Consider the following 21735-nt stretch of genomic DNA (forward strand, 5'->3'; position numbering starts at 1 on the left):
ACGAACACCACCATCCAGCATTCGCTTCTAGTTGTGCTGGAAGAAGGATCAAAAGGCTTCTTCTTTTTTGTAAACCTTACCCAGCACATCATCCTTTTTCTCCCCCTGAACACGGGCCATCATCACGAGGTTGTTACTTTTTGTTTTTACCTCGGAGCCCTAGATTACGGGTTGTCGTCATTCCTAGTAAAACCATCATCAACTCCTAGTCTCTAGCAGACGTGAACGGAGCAACACACATCAAAGCACAGCATAGGAGAACCAAGAGGAAGAAGATGCGTCTTTCTTTAGTTACAGTTGTATCCCTGGCCACGAGCTCTCTCGCTCTAGCCCTCGTGCCCAGGGAGACTAACAACACCATGGACTCGGAACATTACCCGGGAGGCGGAGGAGAAGGGGGCGGTCGCGGTGGTGGAGAGTGTAAGGGCGGTGACAAGCCGCCCGGTATGCCCGGTGGTGGCGGCGGCGGTGGTGGAGGTGGAGGTCACGGAGGCGGCGGCGAGGGCGGAGGCAAGCCTGGTGAAGGCGGCGGAAACGGTGGTGGAGGTGGCGGTAAGGGTGGAGATGACTGCAAGGGCGGTCACGGAGGCAAGCAGCCGCCTGGTATGCCTCCCGGTATGCCCGGTGGAGGTGGTGACAAGCCTCCCGGCATGCCTGGTATGCCCGGTGGAGGCGGGGGCGGGGGCGGTGGTGGTGGAGGAAAGGGAGGAGATGACTGCAAAGGAGGCAACGGAGGCGGTCATGGAGGTGGTGGAGGCGGGGGCGACAAGCCGGGCGGTGACAAGCCTGGCGGTGACAAGCCTGGCGGCGGTGGAGGCGGAGGAGGAGGAAAAGGCGGCGGCGGCATGACGGAATGCAACTCGTTCCGCATGCGAGCCAAGGGCTCCGTCTCGGGCTGGGTCGGCCAACTGGAAAGCGGCCAGCTGAGAATCGGCCTCGAGCCCGTCATCCTCCGCATGGAAAAGGGCGAGATTGTCGATACCCGCCGACGCGGCATGTGGTGGACTCGTAAGTTTTGAGCCATTCTACCCTCCACTTCCAATAAAACAGATGGACTAACATATGTGAACAGCCCCTACCGAGACACTCCAGTGCGACCCGGGACAGAAGCCCGACAAGGGTTGGAGCGTAGGCTGCGACGGCAAGATGACGTTCCAGGAGCAGACGCGGTACTTCCAGTGCGAGGCCGAGAACCAGACGTACAACCTGTACAAGAAGAACGACCAGGGCGTCAACTGCGGTGAGATTACGCTCTACATGAGTGGTTGTGGGCGTGGAGAGGGCATGGGTGATAAGCCTCCTGGCGGCGGCGGTGATAAGCCCCCCGGAGGGGGAGGTGACAAGCCTCCCGGAGGTGGTGGAGGTGGTGGTGGCCACGGAGGCGGAGGAATGTCTCCTCCTGCTAATGGGACGGCTACCCCTCAGAACGGAACCAAGCCCATGCCGCCTCCTGGAAGGTGATTGTTGAGGTTAAGGATAGCAATCTTGACCTCCGGCTGAGGCTTCAGATGTGTGTTGAGCACACTCTGACTGATTAAAGATTGATGTAGAAGGCATCAGTCTTGGGGATGGATCGCTTCAACGCGGGACCACGAGTTTGTTCACGCTTTGCATGCAAGATGTCCCGTATAAAGTAATACAAGGGAAGGATACTTTTCCTAATCAATACATGTACTCATAAACGCTTCGTCGCGATTCTGATGGCTATTCAGATCTGAACCTCATAGCCAGTTCCCAAAGTAAACCTAGTTCTCCAAGTGAGGAAGAGTTCCATCCAAACTCCTATGACCCAAGTATTGACGATTAATAATCATTCGTCAAAATTCAAATCGCAATATTCGAAAAGACCCGGCTGATCCTCGTCATCCTCGTTCGGAACACCAAGAATGTCATTGGCTTCCTTGACCCAAGACGGCGTCGGACCCGTATTAGGTATCGCAGCCGGGACATCATAGTCATGAGCCATGACAGATTGAGTGCCTTCGCCAAGCCTAGCGCCCATCCAGGCATCCTTTGCGTTCGGCTTGAAGCGCGGATCCTTTATATCCTCGACCTGAGGCGGGGGCATGGCCGGGTTCTAGCCGGGACCAAGCACCCACGAAGCGGCGCTCGACTCTACAAAGCCAGTGAACTCGCCCTTCCTGCCCCACTGGGCGGTGCCAGTCTCGCAGGGCTCGACGTCGAGAATGGCTTCGTTGGTGTGAATGTCGTACGTGACCATGTTGCCGTGAGCATCGGGGCGTGTCTCGGCGATAGGGTTGGGCTCGCCAGTGTACGAATCAATGAGGCAGGTGAGGCGGCCGATGTCGAAGGGGCCGCGGTAGCCGTTGTGAGCGAGGGTGCGCGCGTTGCCGACTCTGACTGCGATCTCCGCTGGAGGTGGGAGGATGTGCCCGAGTTGAGGGCTCTGGAGCAGGTCCAAGTTCCAAGCCGGGCCCGGGGTCGCGAGCAGGTCGTTCGGGGGCAAGGAAGGAGGCGGGTTGTTGGCTGCGAACGTGTTCATGGATGAGAATGCGTTGAAGAGTTCGTTCGGAGACATGGGAGGAGCCAGGAGGCTGAACGAGGAATCGATATTCATTCTTATGCTACTCTGAGTCTGATGAACTTGGCTGCTCAAATGGCCGCGGTTTGTAATGATGAGCTCATCGCTGCTCGACTCGTCGGTGGTGCTCTCGAGCGACGGAGGAGGGAATTTGACACTTCGGAGGGCAGAGGGGATCAGGGGGCTGCTCGACTTCAGAAGCTTCTCCCGGCTGGTCATCTTAACGACTGAGGCTCTTCGGTTCTTGTCCATTTCTGTTTTCGAGATAGTAATTAGTGATATGAAAAGACAAGTAAGAGATGATTAGCTAGGATGGGACGAATCTCACGGAGTCGCGCCTTCAAAGGGGCTTGCTGCCCGGACGAAAGCGCTGCCACCATCGGGTTCTGCACCGGACGGCCACTGGGGCTGAATGTCGTCACATTCGCTGCGATTGATTAGCGGAGAAGCGGGCAAGTTCATAAGCATGGAGGTGAGACGTGCGCGACGAGTGCTGCGGAGATGAGAAATTCATCACCGAGTGCTGGGGGACTCCGATCGGGCCGACGGGACTTGAAGTAATGGATTTTGCTATGTTGATTCAATGAGAAGTGCATCAGATAAATGGTTTTGGCTAATGGGATGAGACTCACGGAAAGAATGTTGCAGAAGGGATGGCGGTATCGTCTGATGAGATGGAGTTGTAGATCGGATGTTGGGGCATGAGACCGCTGAGCTCGCTAAGTTTGATCAGCGAGAATTCGACCCGGCCAAGGAGTATGGGAAACGTACCGGGGCGGAGTTGTGAAGGTGAAGAAGGTCTCAGGCTGGGACGGGGAGGTGTCGGCGTCTGGCTACTTGGAGCTCTCCCAGCAGGAATGCTCGCAGGAGCAGCGCCGTCACCGCCAAATGGGCCCATGAATGCGAGAGGAGCACTGTCATTCATGCCGTTTCTTACCGATGTCTCGATCCAATGCCTTACAGTCGTAGGATTTCCACGTATCTGATCCCCTTGATTCTGGCTTTCATCTTCACCTGGGTGTCTTGTGTCCTTTAGGTTGAGCCTTTCCAAAATCTTAGCCAGGGTCAGGGTCTTCAGCTTTTCGTTTTGCTCCATCGGTATGCCTATGGCGGGCAGAAAATGACTCCAGTTACTTCGAGTAACGCGAATATTTTCGTTTCTGTAATTCTACTGCTCGTTAGCTTCCATTTCTTGGAGGCTCTGTCATCTTGTATTTCGGTTAACGTTTGATTACATGTCGATGACTTACTTGTCCAAGGTGAAATATGATAAGAAAGTGGGAGGTAAGAGAGGGATGAACATGTGGAAGAGATGCGGAAAGTAAAAGCGAGATGGATTATGGGAAGGATATAGCTTAAAGGCACGACTGCTTAGCCGCCGTTCAAGGCCTGTATTCTAGGCCCGTGAGATATCGAGGCACCGAGCCTGACTTCGAGAGGAGTCTTGGACACTGTGAAAGAGTCTTGCTCCGAACAAGGACGAACATCGTCTGGCTGGTGCATTCCTATTGGGTTGCCGTGGCTATGGTGTATGACCCCAGCTTGCTTATCAAGGGAGCATGAGGCCATGAAGTTTTTAAGACCTCGATTCCTTAGACGACTTGCGCAAAAGAGCAAAGTGTTGTGCTAGCGGTGATCAAGTCCTGCTGAGACACGTCGATGCTACAAGTCAAGTCAAGATGAGACTTAGGAAGACTATGGGACTCTGGTTGAGACTCGATACAGAGGATGACGAGTAGCTCCCAAATAGAAAGGCGAATAGAGATGTAGCAAGTAGTCTAGGGGAGAAGTGACAGAACAAATTAGACGGCAGCGTACCGTACATTTGTCTTTGTTCTCATTGTTTCGACTCTCCCTGTGCATGTAGTAAGACTCTATATGTATCCCAGCATGCAGAAAGTCATCAAGAGAAAGGATGGGGATGTGATAAAAGTAAGGAAAGATGACTTGAATCCTTTTGTGAGCCTACAGTCCCCGAACTTTACATGTACTCGGGTTCTGCCAATTAGAATGAAGAAGAGTTGAATCTTCGCCGTGTCTATCAAGATATCTCTATCATTTGTGGTTGGATGAAGTCGAAGAAGCAATGCTCTTCGCTCTGAAGGCTCTGATCGTCATTCAAGTCATCAAATGTAGTCTCCAACTCCAACTCAAACGTACCAATTCTTTTGTAAGCTGGCACACCGTTCAACGAACTTCCCCCATTCATCTTGACTGGCTGTAGAAGCAGTCCGAGTATAGTCCAGTCGGCAGAGTACCCGCGCACTCTCTTGATCTCCAGTGCCATGTACCCCCCGGAGCCTGCAGATTTGACGTCTACTTCATCTAGGCAATCAAGATGACAGCTGATGTTTCTGGTACTCATGAGCTTCGTCCCTGAGTCAAGAACACCTTGTGAGCTCGGGGGACTGGCTATATCAAAGACATTTTCTGGATCGTCCCTTGAGTCTCCTGTGGGATGATTGATGATGGTGGCTGCCGCAAGCCTCCCATGAAGTCTAAGCCGACCTGAGTCGCCACGGACGTCGCCGTAGGGCGCTTTCTTGTTCACCGGCTCGGCAGAAATAGATATGACTTCGGCGTGGTAGACCTCCGTCGCATCCGTTACATCGCCTTCGAATGTAGGGATTTCCCAACCGTCACCCAAAGCCACGTATGCTCTCACACTACTATTAACTGCGAACCACGACCACGAAGGCCCCTGATAGGCCGCCGCCCGATTTCGTCGCTCATCTTGCTCCACTCTCCAGAGCAACTCGTCGCGGATGCTCCTTTTCCAGAGACCAGCGGCGTATTCATCGCCAGTCAACACAGCAAAGCGCTCCGCGACTCCCGACATGGCCAGAGCGCGATCAGTGTTGAAGGATAGAGTACGACTGGTGTAGATATCTACCAGTGCGCCCCACGGGGATGGAGTCTTTGAGCAGTAGCCCCAGTTGAAGGAGTCCTGCCTGAGGTCATTGGGCTCTGCAATCTTTCCCCAGCCGTCGGTTGCACCCTCACCGACGTCGAGGCCGTATAGCGTGTCGTTCCCGGTGATTGACGGAATTGGTTCTTGACAGCTCCATCTAGTTTGCCGGGACCCGAACTCGACGATTCTGACAGATAAAAGACGTTCTTGAAAAGTCCACCCCCGCTCGTCAATAGGCTCGGGCCCTGCCTCCATCTCGACCAAGGTAATCGATCCCAGTTCGCCCTTTTCGGACTGCCAGGAGAGAAGAAATGCTTGATCAGACTCTTTGAAACACTCTCTGTTCTGGAGAAACCCTTCCCACGCAGTCTTGGCTCTGGATGCCATAATGGTGAAGGACGCTTGACCGTAGATGTACGGCATCTTGGCGATTTCCAAAATCTTTTCGTCGTTGCCTTCATTTTGAATGATGCAGAGAGCATCGACCCAGACATACTCAACTCCGAGCTGCGAGCAGACTTTGACAGCGTCCTGTATCGTCCGAGGCAGTTTTTCAAAGGAAATATCCTTTGTGAATGCCTCGAGCGTAGCCGTCTCGCATTTCACCGTCTGGTTGCCGCCCCAGCAATAGCTCAAAGCTGCGAATCTAGGTAGAGGATTGAGATTCGCCGTATCTTGCAACCGCAGCGAATAGCTCCCTGCTCTAGAGTTGTAATCAATATAAATCAGCCTAATAGGCCTGAGTGCCGACGGCCCAGACTGCGTCTTCAGCTCCCGACACCTTTCGTGCTTATCCTCGCAATCTGCCAGCCATGACTTCACTGCAGGCAGACAACACGCAGGATCATTCTGTATCGGCCGCGTCCAGAAGTCTCTGGCTGCCGGGTTATCATGAGGCGTACATATCTGCAGACCCTTGACCGTCCTATATGAGACGAGCTTTGTGCGCGGGTCCCAAAGCCCAAAGAATTCTATAGTCAGGACGTCTGGAGTGTGGTCACCACCAATACGGAATGGGGGGTTCGTCTCAGCTACGAGTACATAGTCGACGTACCCGTCGCTGCGGCCCTGGACGGCGTGGCGAATGGAAGGAAGCCTGTAGTCCGGGTCCTTGTCAATCTGGCCGTGGAACTGCTCGAGCTCTTCGAGGTCCATCTGGTAGACCTCGCCGGATATGTTGTCGACGCATTCGCCAACGTCTGGTCGTGCGATGCACTCCCCGTCGAGTATCCAGTCTATAAAGGCACATGTTTTCTGCTGGGCTGTGAGAAGATCTGTGAGACTGGTCTCGAATACGATCTTGTTCCACCTGGCGTCGTGTCTGTCGCCCCGGTTCCGATGCGGGATATCGGCTTCGGCGTGGATGACGAGGAGCCTGCGACACCGCTCGCATGAGTGAGACCCTGGTGATGGTGAGGGCATGATTGGCGAAGACATCTCGTTATCAAGGCATCATAGTATTGGAAGGGCCCTAAGAGCGAACTCGGCAAACATTGGCCGTGATAACGAGCTATTGGGTTGACATCGTAGCCCTACCATCGGCGAGGGGTGTGGACTAGATTGAATCCGCATATCCAATAGGCACTTGACTGTTGATGCGCGATTGTGGATGCCTGCAGACTTATGCATGTCAGACTATTGACCAGGGGCTTGTCAGCTCAAGGGGTCCCGAAAAGTGGTCTTGATTAACACCTAATCGAATCAGTGGATCAAATCTGCAGCCTGAAGATGGCGATGAAGTTCCAGAAGTTCCTTCGTTGAAGAAGAGTGTATTCATTATAATTACTATTCCAAACCGCGAATCACTCACTTCTTGAGAAGATCCTCAACCTGCGAGGTGATGTCCACCATCGGGAAACTAGTCCTGTTCCCAGAAGTCGAGCCCGCAACAGGAGCATCCGCAAAGAACTCCTCAACCATGAACAGACTGTCGCCGACTTGCACCGGAGCAGTGACAATCCCTCCTTGAGCATCGGTGGAATTATTCGGTACCGTGCCAAGGTGCTCGGCAGACTTCCAGGACCCATCATTTGACCGCAAAACAGTCACGCCTTTGGTATTCTCGGCGATAAGCAACACCTTTCCACCGTACCTTGGTGGAAGATAGATGGCATCGGTGCCCGCTAGCGTCACATTCGGCGATCTCGGTACGAGCACGGGAGCGCCCTTGTCCGCTTTCATATCGAACCGGTAGATCTGGGCGTCCTCGTTATTGTTGGACAGCAGGATATTGCCAGTGGCTGCGAGGCCGGAGAAGCCCATTTTCGTGTGGTCAATCTTCACGGGGAGGTACCACGGGACGACAGCAGAGCCTTGGCGGTCGACTTTCATGATTGTACCCGGGAACGAGCCAACGACGTAGGTGTTTCCGTGGGTGTCGTGCTCAATGTCCTGGAAGCCTCCGTATGCCCCTCTGGTCACGGCCGTGATGTTCTTGTTCCACAGGACCTGCTTCTTTGCCGGGTCGTACTTGATGATGAAGTTGTCACCCGACACGTCTTTGCCGCCGGTATTGAAGGGGGCGGCGGCGTCGACTACAATCGAGACTAGTTTGGTGCGAGTGTCTACCTGCACGCCACCAATGTGCAAGGCAGGGTTGTGCGTGATGCCATCGAACGTCAAGATGTCTAGGACGGTGTCCTTGTACGGATCATAAACTACAACGCTAGCGTTGAACAGTGATCTTGCCTCTGCCTTAGCACCATGATTCATGTCTGGGCTTGTACATATAAGCTTACCCAAAGTAGACGATGCAGTTGTTGACGTCCCAGTCCGCATTCTCGGGATAGAGTTGGTACTGTTGAACGACAAAGCTGCCCTTCTTCAGAGGCGGACATTGTCTCGCTGGCTTCGGTGAGCTTTCTGCTTGAGAAATCATGCACAGAAGGAAGGACAGAGCTACTGCTACGTGCTTGAAGCTTCTCATTGTAAGCTGCGTTGGACGCCACGGGCGTCACGGCAAGTTGCAGAAAGTTAGGAACGAAAGTGGTGAAAGCAATGACGGAAATAAGACTCTGGGCATTTTCAGCTACTAAGACGGATGACCACCTCCTAAGTATCATCTTTAGATGACGATGAACATGGGTCAAGTAGGCGACTAGACTCCGCTCTCCTCGAAATCCAGGTGGACACTGCTCGAAAGAGCTGCTAGTGGTCATTTACTCATATAAATGCTTGCATTCCCGTCGTGAGGAGAGATGTTGAACGCCACATGGTGCCTGGGACAGGACCCTTAATTAGAAGGGATGACCTTGGGTGGCCCGAACCCATCCGGCACCGTCCCTGGACGATAGAACCGGCAGTTATGAAAGCATTGTCTGGGCGTTTGAGGTGACAAGCAGGTTCCGGATGTCGACATCGGCAATGGCCAGACACACAAGCTTTGATCGGAAATTGGATGAATATCGACTCATTCTTCAGTGTTGCATTGGAGTCTTGGGCTACTCAGATTGCGGGACTTCGTCACTGAGGTCTTCATTAAAGTGACTGTAAATTACATCAAGGTTGGTAAGCATTTATTCAACTCGCTTGGGCAGTTTGTCAGTCAACGTAATATAAGAAGCTCAACGGCAAAAGTAAGCAAGGTGGCACTTCCACGTATGAGGAGTTCGTGGTTTTGCGCTGGCCCACTTGGAGATAGAACTGAGATGCTCGGCGAGCCCTGTAGCTTCCCCTTTGATGGCCATTAAGTTTGCAGCAAGGTCCACCTGTCGAACTTTACAAAGTTTGACGAAGCTTTGGGGAGAGGTGCCGACCAATCAATCCGACGTCAGCGAGGCGGCGCAACGTGGAAGCAAGGAAGAGTCGTAGCAGACACGGTTGTGAAGTCAAGATTGAGAGGCTTGAGGTCACAAAAAGACCAACTATGTTACGGAGGCTGATGAAGCATGTGAGGATGGCAATCGGATGCAAAAACACTGGATTGATGAAAAGCCCATGAAGATTTGCAAGTGAATGTTCCTTCCTACTTTCCTGTGCTCCTTCCTGCGTACAACGGTTGGACCCACTTGGCGCGCTGTTAAGCTTCTGGCCCTTTCTCGCTGGTTTATCCAAAAGGGGACACAAGGTACCTACCTTACTTGTAGGTAGCTAGGCGATAAGCGGCAGGTATGTAAACAAATAACGGGTCTTCGGCGCTACCTAAGCTGCCGCACTGCGGGGATGCTTCTAGCGGGGTGTACTGTACCTAAGTATCTCATTCTATGGTTCTTAAATGCTCCAATTCTTCCATTCCCATATTCCTTTTCATCAGGCTTTCTTATTATCGTCGACGAGACCGCTCTGATTCGATAAGAAGATGCAAATACCCTTCCACTGATACTAATTCGGTTCATGCTTGATTACTTCCTGGTCCTCGCCTTTTGGTAAGACTTCTCAGGTCTTTCTAATCGCCGTTGCGCGGATCCGAGCAATTATTCAACAAGTGGTCAGCACTTGGAACTCTACTACCACCCATCACCTTGCCAAGACTTGCCAATGAAATGACCCGAAAGGTCGAGGTCGGCCATCGGGCGAAAACTAGCAGGCCACCAGGTCTGGGTACCATCTCTCTCTCTCTCTCTCTCCCCGTACCTCTTCCATCCAGGCGGCAGCAGCGAGACACGCATCTCGACTTTCACCAGCCCCAGCCTCCTTGCTTCAGACAAGGGCCTCAGTCATATACGAAGTCCAATAGCGGAATAGGCCGTCTCGGCTACACTTGGTAGAAGCAGTCATCGTCACATCGGCCGCTGACCCATCTGCCGGTGGAAGATCAATTTGATCAATTCTTCAATGGTCATCCAAGACCGACTCCGAGAGCACGGGTTTCGTCGCGAACTTTACTACACCAAGTTTGGCATGAAGCAGAGGGGCGTTTTCGATGAGCATCTCATCTATCAGTATCCGTACTCCCTAAACCATGCGCCTCGGCTGGTTTCCCTGGCCAGCCACACGTCGACGAGCCATGGGGTTGGCTGCCGTTCCCACTGAGATCGCCAGCATCCAAGGGGGGCCCCATCTATGATCTGGGCCGAGCCATAAGGGCTTAAGCCACTCGGCATCGCCCCTGAGAAAGCTTACTTCTGCTCAAGCGTTCCCGCATGTATCCGTTTTACCCAACCACCAAACGTTGTGTGCCGCGATTTGTCAATATTCGGCCTCCCTTTTTCGACTTATCTTCCCCTCCATCTCCCCAGACCACACGATATGCCTTATGATCCGCTCGCTTCTCCAAGTGGACCAAAGAAGATCTTACAACGTCGTGAGTAAGAGATCGGACGGCTCGTCCCACGTATCGCGTAGCGTACAATGGCTCTACGGAGTACTTTAGAGAGGTTGGAATCCTCAGAAAGAGGGTACCAGCGCGTTTCTTCTGGTAGCCAAGACCCTGGGCAGGGTGTTTCGCAGCATGCCTAGCTCAATGGAACATGTCTAGCCCTCCGAGGCATCCCTTTTCTGATATGCAGAACCGGCGCTTGTGCAGGCTGACAAGTCGGTTGTTGAATGCGACGCCAAATCTGTACCTATGGCCGTCGCACAAGTGTTATCTGATATTCCTAGCCACTTGGGCGAGAGATGGTCCAGTTGCAGCTCTTCCGTCCCAAGACATGGCGTATTAGAAGCACAATGTCACCCACCAAGACCGTCTTATCGTCTGCCTCCTCGATTTCCTACATATCTCGTCCGTTGTGTCGCATTTTACAGACGTCTTGCGTCGGACTGTTACTGTCTTGCTTTCCGTTTCGAATTCGATCTTCCTCCTCTTTCGCCCTTTCGATTCCAGCATTTCCAGCGCTCCCGCTGTTTTAGTGGTATTCGCGTTTCGATATCACCAATTCCACGCCTTTTTGCACCGGCTGGCTACAGGCAGTCAATTCCTCTGGTTGTAAACATCTGCAATGAAGGCATTTCTTGCACGGGATAGAGTTGCCGAGTCGGCTTCTACGTCCGATGACGAGACCGTGGTCGCCGTACAAGATGGAGTCCGCTTGAATGCCGCGGGCTACAAGGATCAATTAAATCGCCAATATGGTTTCTTTGGACTGGCAAGCATGGCTCTGACGGTGGACAATGCCTGGGTTGCCTTGGGATCGTCCATTTCTGTATCAATTCGTAAGTTCTACAAGACGCTTGTTGCTTGCAAGCCGGACGTTGTAACGAGCCGGGATCAATCTAGTCAACGGTGGCCCACCCGGCATCATTTACGGCCTCCTCGTCGCCGTCTTTTACTACTCCCTCATCGGCTTGAGTTTATCAGAGGTTTGTCTTACTAATCCCAGTCTCTTTATCCCTCCTCTCGTTTGCAAAGCAATGTGAATATCAACGAGTGACACCTTTCTCCAAGCTCGCTTCAGCAGTCCCCACGGCGGGCGGCGTCTACCACTGGGCCACCATCGCCGGCGGTCCTCGCTGGGGCCGAGTCCTCGGTTTCTTCACCGGGTGGATCAACTTCTACGGCTGGCTCTTCTCGCTCGCAGCCCTGCTGCAGATCTCGAGCAATGTGGCCGTGAGCATGTACGCCGTCTGGAACTGGGACACCTACGTCAGCCAGCCCTTCCACGTCTTCATCGGGTACCTCATCATCCTCTGGGGGTGCGCGGCCTTCATTGTTTTTGCTAACAAGTATGCTCCGTACACCCAGCAAGCCGGAACGATATTCGTATTGATCGGCGGCGTCGTCACCATTATCGTTCTGGAGGCGATGCCGAAGCAACATGCGAGTAATCACTTTGTATGGGGCTCTTTCGACGAGAATAATGCCACAGGGTGGTCAGGGGGCGTTGCTTTTCTCCTGGGTGTTCTTAACGGCGCCTTCACGATTGGGACTCCTGACTCGGTAACCCACATGGCTGAAGAGATGCCACATCCCAAGAAGGATCTCCCAAAGGCTATCCTTTTGCAGATATCCCTTGGCTTCGTTTGTTAGTCAACAGTTTGCCAATATGTCGAGCCCACAACTGACCATTGATAGATGCCTTCTGCTTCGCCGTCGCATTGTCGTACGCAATCACGGACATTACGGCTCTCCAAGGAGGCTTCAACTCTTTCCCGCTGACCAACATTTACGTGCAAGCCACTACCAGCAGCGATGGAATCCGAAACCCAGGCGCAGCGTTTGGTCTGCTATTCATCATGCTGGGCTGTACGCTGACGTGTTGCGTGGGCCTGACTTTGACGGTGAGATCACCATGCACTTGAGCTTGTGAAGTTCCAGTCGCTGATATCGTTCTCAGGTTTCGAGAACCTACTGGGCGCTCGCACGCGATAATGCTGTGCCACTATCCAATGTCTTCGCTCAGGTTAATGAGCGCCTGAGCTGTCCAATTTGGTCAACCTTGTTTGTCTGTACGTCACCGCGTTCTCGTCCTTTTCCAACCTCAAGACTTTGGAGACTAACATGGATCATCCAGGCGTCGTCGCAACCGGACTGGGCGCCATACCCCTCGGAAGCTCAGCAGCCTTCCTAGCACTGGCAAGCTCGTTCATCATTCTGACATCCGTCTCATACGCCATCCCATTCGCAGCGAACATGCTCTCGGGACGAAAGTACTTCCCTCGTGGACCCTTCCATCTGGGAAAGGCGGGATACATCATCAACGGACTGGCCGTGCTATTCATTGTCTTGTTTGATATCATGTTTTGTTTCCGTAAGTCCTTGTTCGTTCCATAACTCTGGCCAAGCCTTAACAAGTACATCAGCATTCGTGTTGCCCACAACGGTAACGACGATGAACTGGAGTGCAGTCATTCTGGTGGGAACTGTGGCGATCACGGGACTGTGGTGGGCGGTCCACGCGGTCCATCATTATCCTGGACCCAAGGTTATGGATCTTTACATTGCTACCGAAGGTGTAAGCCCTGTCGCCACGGAGAAGAACACCACAGCTGTCGCTTCGTCAGAGTTGAAGGAACCTCACGCATTGCAATGAATATGCTGGGACTTATCAGAGAAGAAGGTAGTTGATGGAATTAAGATATGATGAGTCAGCTTATATCGGTTCTCAAAGCTCTCTGAACAGGAGGGACCAAAGATCATATCTTGACGTCTTCCTCAAAAGCACACCGAAAAGCACACCGAGAGCGCGGTAGGAAACCGGTGAATTGACCAACCAGACACGACGAAACTCATCTTACGATACGTACCCCAGAAATGGATGCGTCATGGTCCCTGTCATCCTTATCGATAAGTTATCTACCGTTTGCCGCAAAGAATCTCGAGCTTCCTCGGTCGCATTTCTCTCTTTCCCACCAATTCTCCCACATCATTCTGCTCCCCTTCGTTGACTCTCTCCCCTCGATCTTCGCCCACACCACTATAGGCACCAGCTTCGGCACAATGGGATCATCCTCTTCAAAAGCCGCGCAAGGCGCCGCGCGCAAATTCCCGACCCGCGCTCCGGGCGCTGTACCACCACCGTCAACCGCCGCGAGAGCAGCTCCCGCTGCCCCTCCGACGCAGCCCCCGCAGGCTCAGTCGCGGGCGAAGACGGCGACACTCAAACCAGAGGGTTCGTCTTATTCTCTAGATAGCGGACTTGTATTACCTTCATGAATCCAAAGCTGACCGCCACCACCCAGATCTCACGTCCGCTACAACCACCACAAATCCCGAAGTCACCGCCGAATTCTCCTCGCGCCTCCGCCAAATGGGCATCGTCCAGCCGAACCCAACCTTCTCCTCCACATCAACAGCCAGCGCCGGCCCCGGTCCCGTCGCAGGCAGCCGCCCCGGCCCAAGTCCTCACGCAGACTTGATCCAGAACCCGGGCCCCTTATTCCCTTCCACATCCCGCAACGCGACGCTCGGCACCCTCGAAGCCAGGCGTCGGCTGCAGCAGGAAGCCGATGCTGAGTTTGACGGGCTCGGACGCAGTAGCAGTGGCGGCAGAGAGTTTCTGGATTTGAAGACGATTATCCAGATGCACCTCATGCGCGAGAGGGGACACTCGCCCGCTGAGATTGAGGCGAGGTTAGATTTGAAGGCTGGGGTTGTTGCGAGGTTGGGTCGGATTGGGATCACGTCGCCTGCTTGAGTTGGCTTTCACGCACAGAGAGAGTGTTTGTTGAAAGTTGTTGAAGGTGTATAAAAAATGTAATTATAGGTATACTGCTCTACAAAATCCGCAAAAGCTCCCAAACTCCTCCATAGTCTTTAGAAATAATTAACGACTAATCATCAAAAGACCCAAAATCAATCATTAAACCCGCTTTTTCTTTGTCCAGTCAGCCCCGGGGTGTTTACCAGGCACAGTGTCCGCCGTCGATGCGCAGGTCGCTGCCCGTCATGAAGCTGCTGGCGTCGCTGAGCAGGAACACGGCGGCACCGCGGTACTCGCTAGGCTGGCTGAGCCTGTTGAGCATGTTGTGCTTGGGCCACTCGACCTTGCGCTCCGGGTACTCCACGAAGAGCGCCTCGACCATGGCGGTGACGATGTAGCCGGGTGAGATGGTGTTGACGCGGATGCCGTGGGCGCCCCATTCGGCGGCCAGGTTACGGCCGAGCTGCAGGACGGCGGCCTTGGATGCGTTGTATGCGCTATAGTACCAGTGTCAGCCATTTTGATACTGTTTTGATGGAAATCAAGTTTGTTGGTATAATAAGACTTACGGGCAGATCAACCCCCTGTTGGCAACGGTACCGCTCATGCTGGCAATCAAGACGATGCTGCCGCCGGTGCCGAGGCGAACCATCTGGCGCGCGACGGCCTGGGCGGTCATGAAGGAGCCAGTGACGTTGACGCCCATCATGCGGTCGACGTCCTCGGCCTTGTACTCGAGCGCGGGGGTCTCCTGCTGGATGCCCGCGGCGGCGATGAGGCCGTCCATGCGGCCGTGCTGGTTGGCGATGCCCTCGACAATGTCGTTGAGCTGTGCGACGTCGCGGACGTCAACCTGGTGGTAGGAGAGAGAGGTGCCGAGCTCGGCGGTGGCGCGGAGGGCGACCTTTTCAAAGTCGGGGTCTGGGGTGGGGAGGCGGTCGATGGCGTGGACTAGGGGGTCGATATTAGTCTTGCGCTTTGCATTTGTGTAATGACACATCTAGAGAGCGTGTTTCTCCCGAAGAAAAGACAGAGAGGGAGAGAGAGTTGAAGATTGTTAGAAGAGTTGATTCTTTACCTATCGCGCCAGCTTCGAGGAGGGCCTCAGCCTGGGTGAGACCGAGTCCACGCGCGCCGCCGGAGACGACAATGACCTTGCCCTGGAGGCTGAACTCGGGGAGGCCGCGAGCGACCTGGGGGGCCGTGGCGCCGAGGCCAAGGGACTTGGGGGTCGAGTTGAAGCTCCTCTCCTGCGCGACGAGGGGGTTTGCGGGTGCCACGACGGGGGCTTCGACGGGCTGTACTGCGAGTCTGGGAAGTTTCCTTGGGGTCAGATGAGGTACAATGAGACGGAGTGGCCGGACGCGGGTTAGGTACCGTGACATGTTGCTGCCGGCTTCAACGAGAGCTGCGGGAGACATTTTTCTTCTGCTGTGTGTTTTTGGTGGAGGTTCCTGGATAGGAGGATGGGAGGGAAGAGGCCTTCTTGTTGGCTTCTTCAGGTATCTAGATGATGCGGTTGGTTCCGTGAGAGGTAGTTTGATGACGGAGGTGGTTGATGCTAGTTAAGACTAAGACGGGCCGAGATGGGAGGGTGTGTTGGACCAAATGGGTTGATAGTTGAAAGTCAATGGAACTCTGATAGAGCTTGCTTATTGTCTATAAGACGAGAGGAGTGATGATGATGAAAAGTGTGTGTGATAGTGAAGAGAGACTAAGTGATTAGGACACCATCGTGAAGTCGTCCTCTTATACATCGTCGAGCTCTACCTTTCACCCTTTTCCCAATGGGATGAGCTTCCCCGCACCCACGTCTCGTCCCATTGCTTCCCACGCCTCTCACACCCCCTCACCGTCTAAGTTCTTCCCGTCATGCCATGACCCTTGGCCCATGGTCCATTACCCCCATGGCAAGATCAAGATCAGCAATCCCGAGCAACAATGAGCATCCGTTTTAGCAACCAACGGGTTAGCGCCGGCCGTGGCGGGCGAAGGAACAAGGGGATGGGATTGGACTGAAGGGGGAGCTTGCGTTATGGTGAGCTGTCTAGGATTGTCTATACTAGGTCGTACGTATCGTCTCTGCCGGTTCCGGAAATGGACTGGTGACGAGACGTCGGGCTCGCTCGTGTGCCGTCAAGTTACCGGTAACAGATACCTACTGCAGTGTGTCTACCTAGTGCGTGGTATCAAGCTCGAAGCTCCCTTCGCCTCATCTTTTCTTAGAAACGGGAACCCCTCGCACCACTGTTTTTTTGCTGCTCGTTGGAGTCTCTGCGGGACCTGCAAATCTAAGGTTTGTTCGTCCACGCCGGCGGGTACGTTTTGTTGCATGCCATGGGCAGCATGTGCAGCAATCGAGCTCCAGACTTCTCTCTCATCGAGGGCTAGAACCTTCAAAGATGGGTCTGCGATGTCCGAGACAGGTCATGCGGGATGTCAGATTTCAGAATAGAGATTGGAACGCCCCCGCCTTGCCCCCGTGTTCCCGTGTCTCTGAGTCTCTGCGTGGACTCCCCCCGGTTCCCTGGTTCCAAAACTGCTTCCAAAGGCTCCGGGAAAGCAGTTGGACGCGCTCCCGCGTGAGAGTCTAGTCTTTGCTTAGGAGAGAGACATGGGGGCATGGGAACATGGGGGCAGGCAATCGGGAATACTCCACCTTTGGACCCCTCCGCTCGCGGCGGAAACTCAACCGGCTGCCCGCGGTGCGGAAAATCGGTTGGTTTACCGAAAGAACCACATCAGGATTCACCACTTTTTCAAGTTTCCACTGGCATGAAACGGAAAATGGCAGATTCAACTACCACCCGTTGGGCTACGAGACACCCCCGACATGTCTGAACTCCAGTCTCTATGTCTCTGAAAAGGGCTCTGGTAAGGCTTTCGTGGGGCTTGGCTCCATTTCTCATTCCCAAACTCATATCTGGCCACAGCCGCCACACTATTGGGACGGAACTGCGGATGTTTGTTGCTTGAGCACTCAGACTGTCAGAGACTCAGAGTCGTATCGAGAAGCTTCGTGAGAATGGAGCAGAAAAAATCAAGGGACCTAAACTGGGTCTGAACTGCAACGTATGGTCCAGAACTCACATCCACCCCCATTCTCATCCCTGCCTCTGAGTTTCCAGAGTCCAGACCAACATTCACAGATACCTGAGTAACCTTACCTGGGCGGCGGAAACCTACACGTCGGTACACATCCAGATAGCCACTACTGCGCACGCTAGGCACTTGGACTGCGCATGTCAACCAAACAGAGACTAATACGGTAAGGTAGAGAGTTTCGAGCGGTGGGGAGACAGCTGCGTCCGGGGGAGAAATGCGGAGTGCAGTGTTGCTTTGCGCATGCGGTCCCGGTCCACCGGATTGCTCCTTTAGGAAATCCGAGCTGCTCATCCCTTTCTCGTCCCTCCTTGATCCCTCCTCGTCCCTACTCACCCCTACTCCATGCCTTTGCTCACTGATACCAGAGTGGCAGAAGCTCAGAACGAGTATCAAACTATTTGCCTTTTGTGATCATGTGTGTTGTATCTCACTGCCTGCGCCACCAACAAACTGGAACCCAACAAAATGAAGAAGCAAAACCCAAAGATCGGTCAGCAAACCCATCATTCAAATGTCAGACATTCAAGCATCTGATGTCTTCGTGACGCCGCAGGATCAGCTTGCCCCCCCTTCACCCCATCCTCCCCCTATCCCGTGCTCGGCTCCGTACGGATATCCCGTAGGCTATCCCGTACCGCAAGTCCGCAACCCAGCACCCCGGGGCCAGATCAACACAACACGCAAGCCTGCGAGGGTTTGATGGTCTCGTGACTCTCGGGACCATCGTGAACTATGCCGACACCTCCGGCCATGACCCAAAAGACCACTTATCCTCCAGCCTCTGCACCCCGGCGCCGCTATCGCCATCGCCCTCGCCGCCCCCTTCCCTGGCGATCCACCGCTGCACGCCCCAGAACGCCTTGAGGTACGATATTCCCAGCGCAAAGTCCTCAAACCCGATCGATAGCCCCGTCACGGCCATCTTCCTCCTCACGAATCTGCCCTTGGCATCCGCCGCAGCGTTCGGGGCCGCCACCAGCATCACCCAGAGGAAGATCCCCGGGATCCCCTTCCACGTCGTCATGCTCACGCTCGTCAGGCTGGCGTACGCTGCCTGGAGCATATCAGCGTCGTCGAACCGCGAAATATGGCGCAGAGACTTGATGGACCAGCTGTAAATCACGGCGGCGATCCTGACAGTCTCGAGGATCCGTTCCTTTTCGGTGGAGGGGGAGGAGGCGACTTGTGTGGGTCTCGTTGCTGCCATTGCTGTGCCTTGCTCCCGCAGCTTTTCGTATAGCCACGATGCGGTTGATCGAATCTTTGATTTCCTCGACGCCGACGCCATCGCCGATGCCGATGTGACGGAATCCGTGAGGAACCGCACGTCGTCTAGAATATTGGCCGTCGCGCCGCAGATGCCGAGCTTCTCTGCGATACTCTCGAACCGCGGTGCGGGCGCCAGTAAGGGGCTGTCATAACAGTCTGGCCATGTTGTCGGGACGGGTATCTCCTCGTCACGGGCTGGATCATTTTCCAACCAGTAGAGATCCGTCTCAAAGGCACACGCAATCTCATAGTCAGTCCTTTTGGATGGCATGAGCATAACTTTTTATGACTTGATACGAACTCACTTACAGAATTATGACCGATTCGCCTACTACATCTCTCAGCCCTCGCATGCCTTTACGGAGTTTAATCATGCGCTTGATGCCTCTCATGTGAGCAAACATGCTCTCGTCGGCTCCCCAAAACCACTTTGAGAAGACAATCAGCTTCCAGTTGAGAATGGTTCACAAAGCTGTCACCGGGACAAGACGCTGCACTCACCTCCATGACGACCAGATTCACAATGCACCGGACCATCTCAACCGCGATAGCGTCGAACGGTCGCCGCATGTAGTCCGCTATCATTGACAGCACCCAGGACTTTAGGGCGAGCGACTCGGGGCTCTTTGCCACTTCCGTCCCTCGTGCAAGCGACTGGGTCATCGAGGACATGAGGATGCCGATATTGGGAAACAGAGGGGATTGCAGCATCCACGGCAGGACCTCTTTGAGGAACACGGGCGGCTGGCTCTGACCGTCAATCGATACCATGTTAGGTGCGACGAATTGGACGTCTGTGGGCGGTCTCGTCAGCTACCAATGCTCCAAGGGTGATGATACTGGCGATCTTACAGAAATGTAAAAGCTCCGTCGTTCTGGGACCTTCCGGGAGTGGCATGCCGTGAAGGGTCGTAACTTCCGTGAGGATGCCACCGATGGATGCTATGCCATTGTGAAAGAAGGCCTGGGGGTCCCCATCTCCATCGAGAAAGAGGTTGGCGCGAGTCTTGCTCTCCAATACGGCCCTCTCCTCTTCTCGATGGCCCTCACAGCAGTCTCCCCCGTGGCTTGCGTGATCATGAGTCGCAAGGCACCTCGACCTGAGCTGTTCCCTGCACCGATTTCGAACGGGAAGTCGACCCGGTAAGCCCAGAGACGCGATACCGGGTAACGAAGTGGCACATAGACCGTGTGAGGTTACCTCTGCCTGCTTCCCTGATTTCGAGGGAAGCGAGGACAGGTCAAAGGTGAGGACCTGTGTCTCGTACACGGGTTTCGGGAGACATGGCCCAAGTTGGACAATGGTACACTCCACAGGAGGGAAACGCCTCGAGCAGTTGACGCACTGCGTCTCGGGCTGTCGTATTATGCACTATGACATGTCCATTCTTTCAGTCTTGCATGACCTCGATGGGATTCAAATGATCAGGTTCGGGTCGTTCCTGGGCATGTAATACCGTTACATAGCGGGTGACTTGGTGTCGATCTGTGTTGGACTTTTGGTCAACTCACCTTCTGCTTCCGCCTTTGACACTCGGTGCACGATTTCTGGAGCCTCGCCCGTCTCTTCGCGGCGGTCGGCGGCTTTGACGATTCAGAGGCCATGATACTCGATTCATGATACTCAGCTCAGTGTGTTGAAGATGAAGCAAAAGTGAGAGGGGAGCGAAGCACTAGATCCGGCCTTTGAACCACTGACACGCGCTCAATTCAGCCACGGCTGAGAGCTGAATGAGATATAGGTCCATGTCTCGATTGAGAGATAGTACGGGATAAGATGAGTGGACGAGCACCTGAACCAACAGGGCGCTTTTGACATTCTCTCAACACATTGTTTGCTCTGCCTCATTTGTCCCTTTTCGGATTGATGCATTTTGATGCATTCAGCGCCGACTTTCCCCCCTCATTTTGTGTCTCACGAAGGTCACGTACGATTTGACGATTTGTTTCCGTTACTGTGAGGCGTCGGCCTTTGGAGAGATCGACACCAGCTGGCGGCGCTTACTTGCATGAAAAGGCTGCCTGCGGGACAAGACACGGTCTGTGGGTGGGAGTATCCCCGGCGGTGAGACGGGATGGAAGATGCGAGATGAACCTGGCTTTTTCGACAGTTTTTACACCCTAGAAACAGAGAAATGAGTTTCTATAATAGAAATGAGTTCCGCATCACGACATTTGCGTCTATTCTTTCGCCATCGAGCGCCTGTAGTCAATTACATTTGCTTTGAAACTCAATGACAATCATGGCCGGTCAGACGCCAACGAATATCACCGGCGGCTGCCTCTGCGGCTCGGTCAAGTACACCGTTGCCGGCGGATTCGGATTCGGAGTTGTCTGCCACTGCAACAGCTGCCGCAAATTCACGGGTTCGTCCTTTGGCGCCAACAGCTTAGTAGAGACAAAGGTACGATAAGATACCTGCTCCTGCAAGATTCCAGCTATCGGCTACTGACCAATTATTCAAATAATATAGAACCTCACCGTCGAAGACCCGGAGAAGAAGATCAAGGTCTACAAGGCTGGGACGTCCAACTCGGGCAACTCGCTGGAGCGCTCTTTCTGCGGCGCCTGTGGCTCTTCGCTATTCGTCATCAGCGAAAAGGATCCCGGCCGGATCGCCGTCACGTCCGGGACGATGGATGACGTGCAGGGCGTGGAGGGGGGTGGCGTGGAGCTGTGGAAGCCAAAATTAGAGTTCTTCTGTATTCGCAAGGCGAAGTGGTTGACGACTGTTGGAACTGCGCAAAAAGATACGATGTGAACGGTATATACTGCTTCAGATGGCTTTGATCTTGGCGTTAGGCTGTGTTTCGTGTGGTTGTATGCAAGGTGCAAAGCAAGGCGGGAACCACGAAATGCAAACAGCTTCGTCCAGGCCGTCCCATTC

General features: G+C 53.9%; 6 protein-coding genes across 6 annotated transcripts; 3 read left to right on the top strand and 3 right to left on the bottom strand.

The window, feature by feature from the left end:
- Window positions 1-359: 359 nt before the first annotated feature.
- On the top strand, window positions 360-1461 carry CTAM01_06544 (PAP2 superfamily protein; the record flags this gene model as incomplete). Its single annotated transcript, XM_060522571.1, has 2 exons — window positions 360-1008; window positions 1073-1461. The coding sequence occupies 2 exons, from the start codon at window positions 360-362 to the stop codon at window positions 1459-1461; spliced, it is 1038 nt and encodes a 345-aa protein (XP_060382830.1).
- Window positions 1462-1810: 349 nt separating this feature from the next.
- On the bottom strand, window positions 1811-8379 carry CTAM01_06545 (uncharacterized protein; the record flags this gene model as incomplete). Its single annotated transcript, XM_060522572.1, has 7 exons — window positions 1811-2053; window positions 2120-2796; window positions 2871-2950; window positions 3175-3646; window positions 4703-6828; window positions 7264-8118; window positions 8192-8379. 7 exons carry the CDS (start codon window positions 8377-8379, stop codon window positions 1811-1813), a joined length of 4641 nt encoding a protein of 1546 aa, XP_060382831.1.
- Window positions 8380-11332: 2953 nt separating this feature from the next.
- CTAM01_06546 (choline transporter) lies at window positions 11333-14467 on the top strand (the record flags this gene model as incomplete). The annotated part of the gene is made up of 8 exons (XM_060522573.1): window positions 11333-11546; window positions 11611-11693; window positions 11779-12355; window positions 12406-12611; window positions 12668-12779; window positions 12845-13081; window positions 13754-13942; window positions 14013-14467. The coding sequence occupies 8 exons, from the start codon at window positions 11333-11335 to the stop codon at window positions 14465-14467; spliced, it is 2073 nt and encodes a 690-aa protein (XP_060382832.1).
- A 205-nt stretch (window positions 14468-14672) lies between these two features.
- On the bottom strand, window positions 14673-15894 carry CTAM01_06547 (short-chain dehydrogenase; the record flags this gene model as incomplete). Its single annotated transcript, XM_060522574.1, has 3 exons — window positions 14673-14970; window positions 15043-15424; window positions 15552-15894. The coding sequence occupies 3 exons, from the start codon at window positions 15892-15894 to the stop codon at window positions 14673-14675; spliced, it is 1023 nt and encodes a 340-aa protein (XP_060382833.1).
- A 2414-nt stretch (window positions 15895-18308) lies between these two features.
- Window positions 18309-20452, bottom strand: CTAM01_06548 (uncharacterized protein; the record flags this gene model as incomplete). Its single annotated transcript, XM_060522575.1, has 5 exons — window positions 18309-19104; window positions 19157-19275; window positions 19349-19641; window positions 19700-20219; window positions 20360-20452. The coding sequence occupies 5 exons, from the start codon at window positions 20450-20452 to the stop codon at window positions 18309-18311; spliced, it is 1821 nt and encodes a 606-aa protein (XP_060382834.1).
- A 638-nt stretch (window positions 20453-21090) lies between these two features.
- CTAM01_06549 (glutathione-dependent formaldehyde-activating enzyme) lies at window positions 21091-21609 on the top strand (the record flags this gene model as incomplete). The annotated part of the gene is made up of 2 exons (XM_060522576.1): window positions 21091-21252; window positions 21322-21609. 2 exons carry the CDS (start codon window positions 21091-21093, stop codon window positions 21607-21609), a joined length of 450 nt encoding a protein of 149 aa, XP_060382835.1.
- Between the last annotated feature and the right edge of the window lie 126 nt (window positions 21610-21735).

The sequence above is a fragment of the Colletotrichum tamarilloi genome, assembly GCF_030869305.1.
Source record: "Colletotrichum tamarilloi strain Tom-12 chromosome Unknown Scaffold_18.1, whole genome shotgun sequence".
Classification (NCBI taxonomy): Eukaryota; Fungi; Ascomycota; class Sordariomycetes; order Glomerellales; family Glomerellaceae; genus Colletotrichum; species Colletotrichum tamarilloi.